This window comes from Entelurus aequoreus, linkage group LG17 (assembly GCF_033978785.1).
Source record: "Entelurus aequoreus isolate RoL-2023_Sb linkage group LG17, RoL_Eaeq_v1.1, whole genome shotgun sequence".
NCBI lineage: Eukaryota > Metazoa > Chordata > Actinopteri > Syngnathiformes > Syngnathidae > Entelurus > Entelurus aequoreus.
This window is the reverse complement of record NC_084747.1, coordinates 3,196,683-3,209,996: the sequence shown is the minus strand read 5'-3', so window position 1 is coordinate 3,209,996 and position 13,314 is coordinate 3,196,683. Positions and strand designations below refer to the sequence as shown.

Below are 13,314 nucleotides of genomic sequence, written 5' to 3'. Positions count from 1 at the left end.
CATGCAGTGTACACGTTATGCCTCCACATCCAAGAGCGGAAATAAAGCCGAGTGGGGTTGGAAAAGAGGATGTGCAACAGGAATATTAACGCATGAACAGCTCTCTCGTCCTCCCACTCACTAGACGCCGTGTGGGTTAGATCCTGCAGGCTGCCGTGTCGCTGTGCGCTCGCTATTAGTCACATATTTGCACTTACACTCGCTTATAGCACCTTGTCGAGCACCGGCGTATCTCTTCAGTGCCTAAGCGGTGATGTTGCTCTTCTTTTAGCCGTGGACCAAATAGCCTGGCACCATGAGTCACGTGTCATCCCATATAGAAGTGCTCCATTTAGCGCATTTATCCTCAAAAAGTGACCTCCGCTCAAATTGACGCCAGTTCCAGTAAGCGGCACTATTCCGTATGTTACATCCTGAATTGCTGGGCATTGCCACTGCAAACGGTGTAAATAGAAGCCCGTAACTTGCTGTAGTGCCCCCTGGTGGAACATGATGAGATGGGTCTTATTTCTTTGTCTGAGGAATGAAGATTTTTCAACCAATTAGAAGTGGTTTGGAAAAAATATATATATATACAGTGTTTCCCATAAACTGCCAAGATACTGTGGCGGTGGGGGCGTGGCTATGGGCGTGGTCACCATGGCATCATCGAGTAATTTGCATAATTTACTACAATGATTTGATTTTCTCTAAAAAGGCTCAAAAAATGTATACTTACTAATTAATAACAGTTTTGTTTTAACGTCCATCCATCCATCCATCCATTTACAACATAATTACAACACTTATGTACATATTTATATACAGATTTGAACAATAAGTTATTCACTGAAATATATTTATTAATTGTGGTTCTTACAAAAAATATATCTTATAAAATATAAAAGCTAAAATGTCTCAAAGCTCTGCCCCTTTTATTAGTGTATACTAAATAATTTAACTTTAGCCTACTACTACAACCATATTATTTACCAGCAACATAAAGTGAAACAGAGGCAGAGGTGTCCTGCCACAGTCAGTAACAAATAAACAGAAAACAGTAGTGGTGGTAGATAGACACAGAGCTTCATCAAACATCTGATCCACTGAACAAAGAGCTCCAAAAATCTTGAACTTTAGACTGCCATCAGTTTTACTCCCTACACTTAACCATGTGTTTCCTACTGCCTGCAGACTTTGCACCCTTTGTTATATACACATGTTGTGTTTCTAATATAAATACTTTTAATAAAGTCAAATACAAATAAGGCAACAAGAGAAGTATCCTACACTTCTCTTTTGTAAAGTAAATCTGAACAGCCGATATGGGCATCTACATCAACTATATGATTTGCCTGAGAAGCTGGAGAGGGGGGGGAAAAATAAATAAAATTAAATAAAATTAAATAAAAAAAAAAAATATATATATATATATTTTTTAATTTTTTATTTTTTTTAATTTGTGGCGGATGTAATTCTTTCGTGGCGGGCCGCCACAAATAAATGAATGTGTGGGAAACCCTGATATATATATATATATATATATATATATATATATATATATATATATATATATATATATATATATATATATATATATATATATATATATATATATATATATATATATATATATATATATATATATATAAATAATATAATTAAACAATATAATTCTTACACAGTTAAACTCTAATTTACAAGACCCAGTTGACTTACTCGCAATTTTTTTCCCATAACAAAAAATAGAACAATTGCTATCATTGCTTTGGTTGCCATCTCAGAAACAAGACCATGCATATACCACTAAATCAGAGGCCTTACCTAAGAAAACATTTCCTGTTGTCTACAATTGCGCTTCCTTTAATGCCTGAACAGATTTCTTTATAATAAAAATGCATCAAGCTCCAAAACAGAAGGTAAAAGAACGCAGAGATGTACATTAGCTTTTTACTATATCATTAGCTGTTGTTTGTGACACACACAGAGGGAGTTCACTCTAATAGGCCATGTTTGTTCAGCACCACAGCAAGGAACCGTTATCCTGTCGGCAGTAGCCAATTAGTGCAAGGAGCTGTCAACAAGCTTACAAATAGATAACTATAGTGTAGATTGATAGATAAATACATGGTAGATAGTAGGGCTGTGAATCTTTGGGTGTCCCACGATTCGATTCAATATCGATTCTTGGGGTCACGATTCGATTCAAAATCGATTTTTTTCAATTCAACACGATTCTTGATTCAAAAACGATATTTTCCCGATTGAAAAGGATTGTCTATTCATTCAATACATAGATTTCAGCAGGATCTACCCCAGTCTGCTGACATGCAAGCAGAGTAGTAGATTTTTGTAAAAAGCTTTTATAATTGTAAAGGACAATGTTTTATCAACTGATTGCAATAATGTACATTTGTTTGAACTATTAAATAAACCAAAAATATGACTTATTTTATCTTTGTGAAAATATTGGACACAGTGTGTTGTCAAGCTTATGAGATGCGATGCAAGTGTAAGCCACTGTGACACTATTGTTCTTTTTTATAAATGTCTAATGATAATGTCAATGAGGGATTTTTAATCACTGCTATGTTGAAATTGTAACTAATATTGATACTGTTGTTGATCATTTTTTGTTTGACATTTTTGTTTCACTACTTTTGGTTTGTTCTGTGTCGTGTTTGTGTCTCCTCTCAATTGCTCTGTTTATTGCAGTTCTGAGTGTTGCTGGGTCGGGTTTACTTTTGGAATTGGATTGCATTGTTATGGTATTGCTGTGTGTTGTTTTGTTAGATTGATCAATTTAAAAAAAAAATATATATACATTTTTTTAAATAAAATAAATATCGATTTTTAAAAAAATGAGAATCGATTCTGAATCGCACAACATGAGAATCAATTTTTTCCCACACCCCTAGTAGTTAGACTCCATGAAATCTCAGATCCCTTATCAACTCTCTCCCTCCTGCCTCTTCGTGAACTGTGATAAACATTTTAACTCGTCTTTTGGACTAACCTTTGGTTTACTTGTCCCTTTTCCCATTTTGAGAATTTGGAGTAATCCGTCGTCCCCTACAGAGCCGAACTTATAAGGATTACTTTTTCTTTGTTGTAAGATAGTGGTTTCATTTATTATTGTGGTACACGTCGCTTCTGCTGGAGGTTTTTCCCCCAGTGGAGGTGTCTTGCCTAATGTGTCCACAATAACCCACTATTACTTCTCACAACTTTACTATGGAGTGATAGCCTAGTGGCGATCACTCCCACACACTCTCACGTTCACACATTTTACGCTCGTTTTACGGAAGTTTCAGTTCTCGCAGACTCCGGCATCCTTCTGTGGCCTTTTTCTGTTTTAGAATTTTCGGTTTTTACGTGGACTCCGTGGTCCTTAATTTGGCTTATTTTCGATGTTGAATCTTACGGAAGTTTCATTCTTTGCGGACTCCGCCGTCCTTCTGATTGTTAGGCCTTTGTACCTGTTAGAGCCTAGGATTCACAGGGTTTGTCTACGCGTCATAACCCCTAGTTACACGCTTTTTTATGCGTCGTAACCCTTAGCTACACACTTTTTTTATGCGTCGTAACCCTTAGTTACACGCTTTTTCACAGCAAGGAACCGTTATGCTGTCGGCAGTAGCCAATTAGTGCAACGAGCTTTCCACAAGCTTAAAAATAGTTAAATATAGTGTAGATTGATAGATAAATACATGGTAGATAGACTCCATGGACTCTCAGGTCCCTTATCAACTCTCTCCCTCCTGTCTCTTCGTGAACTGTGATAAACTTGTCAGTGTGCAGCAATCACATGCATGGCCTGGCTTTAGTTCACAGCCAGAGTCACATCCACAACAGCTCAGGAGTGAGTGTGTGTGTGTGTGTGTGTTTGTGTGTGTGTGTGCATGCAGTGTATTTGTCCACATCACCCACAGCTGGATCTAGGCGATGTCCCATTAAGTAAATGCATCTCTGCGCCTCAGCTTTTGTTTCCTACAAACCTCCTGTCTGGCTTGTTTTTATTTTGTTTTGACAAGTGGGTGTGTGTACTAAGTATCCAGCAGCTTTTCAACATGAGACCGACTTATTGATCGCCAACACAAACACCTATTTCCTGGAGTAGTGGCTGGGGGCGATTGTTTACTTGCGGAGCGCTTCAGACGCTTGATGGTGTATGTACTGTAGGCCTTTTTCTGTGCAACATTTTTTAAATATATATTTTTATATCATTATATAAATATAATATCACATATCATTATTATTATTATTTGTATTTGTGATTATACTTATTGTTATCTTTGTCTCTTTATGAATAAAATAAATGATGAATACACAATTATACTTAAATAGAAAATATGCTTTTTTAATAGATTGTATTATACTCGTTTTTTAGAGAGGGTTTATTGATTCATATTTGTACAAATGCATTTTTTATATTTTATTAATTTAACCTATTTATTATATTTGTGTTATTATTTTTTTAAATAAGAATATATATTACAATCCACTTTTCTTTCTCCAAATATTTTTTTGCGACTCTAACAAATTATATTATTTCTATTTATTATTTTAATCTTTTGAAATACATTGTGGATTTTATGCTATATTCCTTTAAAACAATTAAAGAATAGATATAATAAATATGTTGAAATAGTGTGTTATTATGCGGAGAACATTCATGTTTTTAAGAGCAGGCTTAAGACCCACCTTTTTGATTTGGCTTTCACCTGATAGTAATCATTTTATTGAAGTTATTTGTATTTAACTTTTTATCCTGTTAGTTATGCAAGATTTTATTTAGTTCTATTTATTTACTGTATATTCATTTTATTTGTATTTTTTTTTATTAATCTTCATATGTCTTACTCGTATTTTACTCTTCATCTCTACACATGGTTCTTACTATTTTACAAATGTTATTATTTTTATTTTCCAACGTTCCTCAGATGAGCCATCTGCCTCAGGGGTTATCGGCCGTGCTTGTGGGGGTTGCTTTTGTGTCAGCGTCCTGGTGGCCGTGGTCTGATGACCTCCTGGTGCAGATGTGATAGTGTTTACTCACATGTCTCCTCTGTACTCAGCCATGCAATCATTTGTCCATATAGTTGCATATGTGTGTGTGTGTGTGTGTATGATACGTATGTGATAATGGGGGATATAGGTCATCAGGGTATTGTTTGAACTTTGTAAAGCACTTTGCGTTGCATTTCTTTTATGTATGAAAAGCGCTTTATAAATAAAGATTGATTGATTATCATAGTATCTGTATTTTCTTTTAAAAATGATGAATAAATACAATAATAGAAATTGCAATATATAATATTGTTTTTATAATATCTAATGTAATTTGAAAAATAACCAACATCTTTTTTTTTTTTGCATGCAGTCATTGCATCCAGCAGATCCTGGAGGCGGTGCTTCACTGCCATCAAATGGGCGTGGTGCACCGAGACCTCAAGGTAAGTTCGCATGATCAATTTGTTCCCTTAGTAAAACAAGGGGTATAGAAATAATCTGTACCGGGCTCAAGATGTCCATTAGAGGTAAAGATCTTTTTAAAAGATCTTGAAGGGGGAATTGAAGGATATATATATATATATATATATATCTTCATATATCCATATTTTGTGTTACTTATTAATTTTCATAGTCATATTACATATAGCTAATGTTCCATATTGTACTCTTTTTCTTTCAAATCATCTAATGACAAAGTGCTCGCACTTGGGCCGGCCTAGAAGTAGAAGGCAGAGAGGAGGAATTCCTCCTTCCTGTGCTTCCCAGGCCGACTCAAGATAAGAGACAATGAGCATGTGTTTGAGGTGAGACAAGTGAGGGCGGGGGAGATACTGAAGAGGAGAGTGCTTTCCGGGAAGTTTTCAGATCAACTTGGGCTAAGCATTTGTATGTGTTGTTCGAGGCTGGTCTCTATTCTCAAATATTTCACAATAAATTACAAAATACCTATACTGTGCTTGGTGGTATCTTTGAGATCAGTTTATAAGTCATCTAAGGAACTTGGGACTGACCAGCGTTTTACATCCCACTTGGAGGAACATCTGGTCAAACGCAACAATGTCCAGAGCATAAAGTAGTAATTGTACAAATGTATCATCCAGAACAAGCACAACCTCTGTGGAGCTCCCATAAACCAGCAAATAGTTGCTCTTCTGGGCAGTCCATAAATCCTTTGAAGATGGCCCAGGAGGATGTTTAATCACACCCCTGGTTTATTTACCAGTCCTAACTTGGCAGAGATGACTATTGATTACCAAAGCCCCTGTGTGCTTTTGATTACTTTTTATTGATCGGGCAATGCCACTCACAATGCTAGAGAAGAGACCTCTGCCAGATTCTATCAGCCAACATTCTTTTTAAGAAATTTGTGAACATATTGAATAAAACACAAATTGTGACGTTCCTTAAAAGCCTGTTGTGTGGTGTTTTGACCCGCACGACTGTGACGCAGCAACTTTTTGTCTGAATGATGCAAACGGAGCTCCTCAATGGAGATATGAATATGAAAAGACCTGCTTATCTTAAATGTGCCATATTGTACACTGCAAAAAGTGAAATCTAAGTAAGATGAAATATGTCAAATAAGGGGGATATTTGCTTATTTTCTGTCTGATAAGATAATTCTTCTCACTAAGCAGATTTTATGTTAGTGTTTTACTTGTTTTAAGTGTTTTGGTCCTAAATGATCTCAGTAAGATATTACAGCTTGTTGCTGAGATTTGATGAGCTATATTGAGTCAAACATGCTTGAAACTAGAATATCAACTGTTGCAAAGCCATGTCATCAACACTCACAAGTAGAGATGTCCAATAATATCGGCCTGCCGATATTATCGGCCGATAAATGCTTTAAAATGTAATATCGGAAATTATCGTTATCTTTTTTATTTTTTTTTATTTTATTTTTTTTATTAAATCCACATAAAAAACACAAGATACACTTACAATTAGTGCACCAACCCAAAAAAACCTCCCTCCCCCATTTACACTCATTCACACAAAAGGGTTGTTTCTTTCTGTTATTAATATTCTGCTTCCTACATTATATATCAATATATATCAATACAGTCTGCAAGGGATACAGTCCGTAAGCACACATGATTGTGCGTGCTGCTGGTCCACTAATAATACTAACCTTTAACAGTTAATTTGACTCATTTTCTTTAATTACTAGTTTCTATGTAACTGTTTTTATATTGTTTTACTTTCTTTTTTATTCCAAAAAATGTTTTTAATTTATTTATCTTATTTTATTAATTTTTTTTTAAAAGGACCTTATCTTCACCATACGTGGTTGTCCAAATTAGGCATAATAATGTGTTAATTCCACGACTGTATATATCGTTATCGGTAATTAAGAGTTGGACAATATCGGAATATCGGATATCGGCAAAAAAGCCATTATCGGACATCCCTACTCACAAGTATAAAACTACTTTTTTAAAGTAATATTTTCTTATTTCAAGCATGAAAAAAGAAAAATCCTGACTTTGACACAATTGTGTCTCATAATTAAAACAGATGACAGCCAAATGGACTTTGCTGTTTTATTTTCAATGAAACAATTGAAAACACGTACTCATATAGTAGTACAGTTGGCACAGTACAGTAAACTGACAGTTAATATTTAAACATTTAACATTTCTAACAATTTTGAACAGAAATAGTTCATGCGCATTCTGATGAATTTTTCTAAATTACAATAAAAACGTTTTGGCCGGGGGGCCGGGCTGTATATATGCGCACTAATTGACTTAAAGAGCACGCACTTTGCGTGATGATGTCATGTTATCCATGGAAAAATGCATTTTTAGACCATATGATTTGCCTGAGCGGCTAGGAGACCCCGAGAGTAACAAGCGCTTGCCTTGTTGCCTTTCCATTAAGAACAATAAATTAGTTTTTAGTATAAGTTTGCTGGTTTCAAGAAATGTAATGCCGAGCGCATATCATTATGTCAAGATAATGGCACTAGCATTTACTTCATTTAAGAATATTTTTCAACATTTTGAGCAAAAAGGTCTCTTTTTTTTCTACCAAGAAAAGTGCACTTGTTATTAGTGAGAATATACTTATTTTAAGCTATTTTTGGGTTCCTTGAAGTTAGCTAATTTTACTTGTTTTGGAAAGTCTTGACAAGCCGAATTTTCTTGTTCTATTGGCTTTTAATTTTGCTTAGTTCAAGTAAAATACCCTTCATTTTTGTATTTTTTTTTTTTCTTGTTTTTGAACACTGACTTTTCGCAGTGTAAGAAAACCCCCAACTTCAAAAGCAAGTGTCTGAGCGCCTCCTCTTTCATAAGCGGAGCAAACAAGAGAGGGAGAGGATACATTTTTCTCACGTTTGATGCTCATAACCAGGCCCTAGGGACACATAACACTGTTAGAACATCATTATAAAGTCACTTTTACATAATAAGTGTTTTTGAATAATTACAACTAACAGTGTGTCTCTGGGCTAACCCTTCATATTTATGGTTGGAGCTGAAACTAAAATGTGACTCTATACAGTAATCTTTATTCCCCATGTAGGATCAGTGGGGAGTGATGTGGTGAGAGACCACAAGCAGGACCAGTGGGGATAGAGGCCCGTTATTAGAGTCTCTTCTGACAGAGAATAATGAGGTTGGCTGCATTATCTGGGGCACAGAAAGTGAGCCGATAAAGCACAGCACACTGTGTGAGGCAGGGAATTAGAAAAAAAAAACCACACACACACAGATTGCTAGCGCTCACATTTGTGTGTCGGAACAATGTCTTTAAATAGCATCCGTCTTTGTGTCTGTATCCACCGTGAGTGTTTGGTAAGCTCTGTTCCTCGCCTTCACAGCCAGAGAACCTGCTCCTGGCCAGCAAATGCAAGAACGCAGCGGTGAAGCTGGCCGACTTTGGCCTGGCCATCGAGGTGCAGGGGGAGCAGCAGGCCTGGTTTGGTAGGTGCAGCGCCAACACGGCCACAGCAGGGGGGCTCAGCTCTAGTCAAGCACTAATAAGGACATGTTTGCAAACTTCCTACTTGCCTTTTTTCTTCATCTGCTCCCTTTTAGCTGTTTATCTTCTTGCTCTCTCTTCGTTCCTCTGCTCTTGCTTCCTCCTCGTTCATTGTCTTACTTCCTCCACCCTTGTTTCCTCTTTAATTTCCTCGCTTCTTGTTTTTTCCCTCCACTGCATCTTTCTCTCCTCTTGACTCATTTCTTGGCTTCCTCTCTTCTTGCTTTTTCTTCCTTCATTCCTTTGCTTCCTGTCCCCTTGCGCCCTCCTTGTCAGGTTCAAACACTGATGACATCTATTAAACAAGGCAAGAAGCAAGGAATTAAGCAGAGACAGAATTAAATTTGGCTCAATTGAGGAGAGACGTCTGGACTGTACTCTTTGCACAGTCTCACCACGCTCTGGCGAAAGATTTATTTGGACTTTCCCTGATTACATGGCAACAGCTGTTTCTAAGGGACGGGGGTCGTAAACAGCCATCGCCTTTGATTTCAAAACAGTTAAAATAAAAGGTCGTAAACAGCCGTTGCCCTCGGTCACAGAACAGTTCAACGAAAAGGTCGCCTGGAGGGGGGAGTCTGGTCCTGCTTCCTCTCCGCTTTGGAGTTCTCGGGTCAAAACAAAATCTTTCTGTGGATTACAATACATCAAAGAAACAGAACACCTTCCTGTTGCTTCCCATCCTACACAGTGGAGTTTTACAAGCCTTCTTGTTGGTAGGTTCAAAGACAGCTTTTGTCTTCTCGCCGGGAACTCAATGTAACACAACGTTTTATGATAACAATAATAATAGATTTTATTTGTAAAAAGCACTTTACATTGAGTAAGCAACCTCAAAGTGCTACAGTGAATTAAAAAAATAAAAAGATAATAAAAAAATAATAAAAATAAAAACTAGAACAGCCAAATAGCTATAACTAGTATGCATATATCTTTAAAAAAAAAAAAGGCTTTTTTAAAAACAAGTGTTTTTAAGCCTTTTTTAAAAGTCTGTGGTGCCCTCAGGTGGTCAGGGAGAGCGTTCCACAGACTGGGAGCGGCGGAGCGTCAAGCCCAGTCTCCCATTGTTCGTAGCTTTGTCCTCGGAGGTTGGAGGAGGTTAGCCTGTCCGGAGCGGAGGTGTGGTGTGGAGGATTTGGGGGTGAGTAGTTCTTTGAGGTAGAGGGGGGCATTTCCATGGAGGCACTGGTGGGTTAGCAGGGAGACTTTGAATTCAATCCTGAGTGGAACAGGAGAGATTTGGTGTGATATGGTCATATTTCCACACTCTCAGCAGGATCCTAGCAGCACTATTCTGTAAATATATTGCAGCTTCTGCAGCTTCTGGATGTTCTTGCTGGGGATCCCGACAAGAAGTGCGTTGCAGTAGTCTAGCCTTTTTTTCTTCCTTCATTCCTTTGCTTCCTGTCCCCCTTGCACCCTCCTTGTCAGGTTCAAACACTGATGACGTCTATTAAACAAGACAAGAAGCAAGGAGTTAAACGGAGACAGAATTCAATTTGGCTCAATCGAGGAGAAACGCGTAGACACTGTACCCTTGCACAGTGTCGTCCCACGCTCTGACGGAAGATTGTACGTTTCCCTTTTATTTGGACTTTCCCCGATTACGTGGCAACTCAGTGGCCTAGTGGTTAGAGTGTCCGCCCTGAGATCGGTAGGTTGTGAGTTCAAACCCCGGCCGGGTCATACCAAAGACTATAAAAACGGGACCCATTACCTCCCTGCTTGGCACTCAGCATCAAGGGTTGGAATTGGGGGTTAAATCACCAAAAATGATTCCCGGGCGCGGCTACGCTGCTGCCCACTGCTCCCCTCACCTCCCAGGGGGTGATCAAGGGGGATGGGTCAAATGCAGAGGACAAATTTCACCACACCTAGTGCGTGTGTGACAATCATTGGTACTTTAACTTTTAACTTTCACTTTAACAACAGCTGTGTCTAATGGGACGGGGGTCGTAAACAGCCATCGCCTTTGGTTACAAAACAGTTCAAAGAAAAGGTCGTAAACAGCCGTTGCATTCGGTCACAAAACAGTTCAAAGAAAAGGTCGCCTCCTCTCCGCTTTGTAGATCTCGGGTCAAGACAAAATCTTCCTGTGGATTACATGAAAGAAACCGACACCCTCATGTCGCTCCCCATCCTACACAGTGGAGTTTTACAAGCCTTTTGCTTGGTAGGATCAAAGACAGCTTTTGTCCTCTCTGAGCTCAATGTGACACAAAGTTTTGTGACAACTTAGACACAATTATTCTGACACTCCTGGTGGGTTGTTTTCTCTCGCCGGGTTACTTCCTCGTTTGTTTCCTTGTTTCTTCTTTCTACCTCATCATTCTTTTCCTCATTTCCTCTTTCTTGTTTACTCGCTTCATTTATTCATTCTCTATTTTCCAATCATTTCCTTGTTTCCCCTCTCCAACTTCCTCTTCAGTCACCTTCTCGTTTCCTACCTTTTGCATCTTTTTCGTTCATTTCTTCACTTCCCCACCATTTTCTATTCTCTTTCATTTCCTGTCTTGCACCTTCTTCATTTGTTTCCTTGTTCCTCTCCATAGCTTCTCGTTCTTGTTTGCTTCATCTCATTTTTAGCTTCCTCCACTCTATTCTTCCATTTCCTCCAACTCCCTCTCACCTCCTGCTTCCTCGTCGTTCTTTCTCTGTTCCTCTTTTCCTTGTTTTCTACTCTTTCAAAAACGTTGTTTACATGACTCTCCGCATTGTTTGTGTTTTTTGCACGCAGGCTTTGCAGGCACACCCGGGTACCTGTCCCCGGAGGTCCTGAGAAAGGAGTCATATGGCAAACCCGTGGACATCTGGGCCTGTGGTGAGCTGGTCCCACCGACGCTGGGCTTTACGTACTTGACTTGAACGCAGCACGGCCCTCGCTGGGAGACAACACACAGTGTGTGATGTAATGATTTACCTGTGTGTGTGTCACAGGGGTGATCCTCTACATCCTGCTGGTGGGTTACCCTCCTTTCTGGGACGAGGACCAGCACAAGCTCTACCAGCAGATCAAGGCCGGGGCTTACGACGTGAGACCCTCGCCTCGTCTCCGCTATTTCCTTTTCTCTTCTTTCCTCTCGCTTCCTTGTTGACTCTTTATAGCTTCCTGTCCTTTTGTAGGGATGATGTTTGATAAGAAATTATCGAGTCCGAGCCCATTATCGAACCGATTCCTTATCGATTCTCTTATCGAGTCCAGATAGGTTGTTGCATATGGAAAAAAAACACACAATATTTGGTTTAACAAAAGCTCACTTTTATTTTATAAGAAAAAAATGTAATAAAATAAATAAAAAAAATATTGACTGTTGTTACCCCCCTTAAAAAAATAAAATTAAATTAAAAAAATAAATATTGACTGTTACCCAAAGTATATTAAGTGGGATTTTTCAGAAAAACTAATATATACAGTAACACAAAAACAACCTGTCTCTGTGATCACTATAGGTGTATAAATAATAATATAGTGTTAAATAAAATCAGTCCCTTGGGCAAAAAAACTGAAAATAATTCAGCTTTCAAAAAGTGCACTTCTGCTGCTATTGGAACATACTAACTACACACACTATGACACTAAGAACGCCACAGTCATCAATCAACAATTATGCAGCCCTGGTTGACATAAGAGGTAACTAGAGATGTCCGATAATATCGGTCTGCCGATATTATCGGCCGATAAATGCAATATCGGAAATTATCGGTGTCGTTTTTTTTTATTATCAGTATCGTTTTATTTATTTATTTATTTATTTATTTATTTTTTATTAAATCCACATAAAAAACACAAGATACACTTACAATTAGTGCACCAACCCAAAAAACCTCCCTCCCCCCATTTACACTCATTCACACAAAAGAGTTGTTTCTTTCTGTTATTAATATTCTGCTTCCTACATTATATATCAATATATATCAATACAGTCTGCAAGGGATACAGTCCGTAAGCACACATGATTGTGCGTGCTGCTGCTCCACTAATAGTACTAACCTTTAACAGTTAATTTTACAAATTTTCATTAATTACTAGTTTCTATGTAACTGTTTTTATAGTGTTTTACTTTCTTTTTTATTAATTTATTTATCTTATTTTATTTGATTCATTTTTTTAAAAAGTACCTTATCTTCACCATACCTGGTTGTCCAAATTAGGCATAATAATGTGTTAAGTCCACGACTATATATATCGGTTGATATCGGTATCGGTTGATATCGGTATCGGTAATTAGAGAGTTGGACAATATCGGATATCGGCAAAAAGCCATTATCGGACATCCCTAGAGGTAACCTTATTTTAGCCTAAAGGCTACAAGTGAGCAGATATGGAAA

At 37.8% G+C, this 13,314-nt stretch overlaps 2 protein-coding genes across 2 annotated transcripts in view; one reads left to right on the top strand and one right to left on the bottom strand.

The window, feature by feature from the left end:
• kank1a (KN motif and ankyrin repeat domains 1a) overlaps window positions 1-13,314 on the bottom strand; it is a 453,264-nt gene that overhangs the window by 51,041 nt on the left and 388,909 nt on the right. The gene's annotated exons all lie outside the window — the stretch shown is intronic.
• LOC133632060 (calcium/calmodulin-dependent protein kinase type II subunit beta-like) overlaps window positions 5,366-13,314 on the top strand; it is a 31,603-nt gene continuing 23,654 nt past the window's right edge. The window contains exons 1-4 of the mRNA XM_062024300.1: window positions 5,366-5,435; window positions 8,825-8,927; window positions 11,723-11,806; window positions 11,923-12,017. Of these exons, the coding sequence (XP_061880284.1) occupies window positions 5,409-5,435; window positions 8,825-8,927; window positions 11,723-11,806; window positions 11,923-12,017 (309 nt within the window). The 5' untranslated portion in view covers window positions 5,366-5,408. The remainder of the gene's footprint in view (window positions 5,436-8,824; window positions 8,928-11,722; window positions 11,807-11,922; window positions 12,018-13,314) is intronic.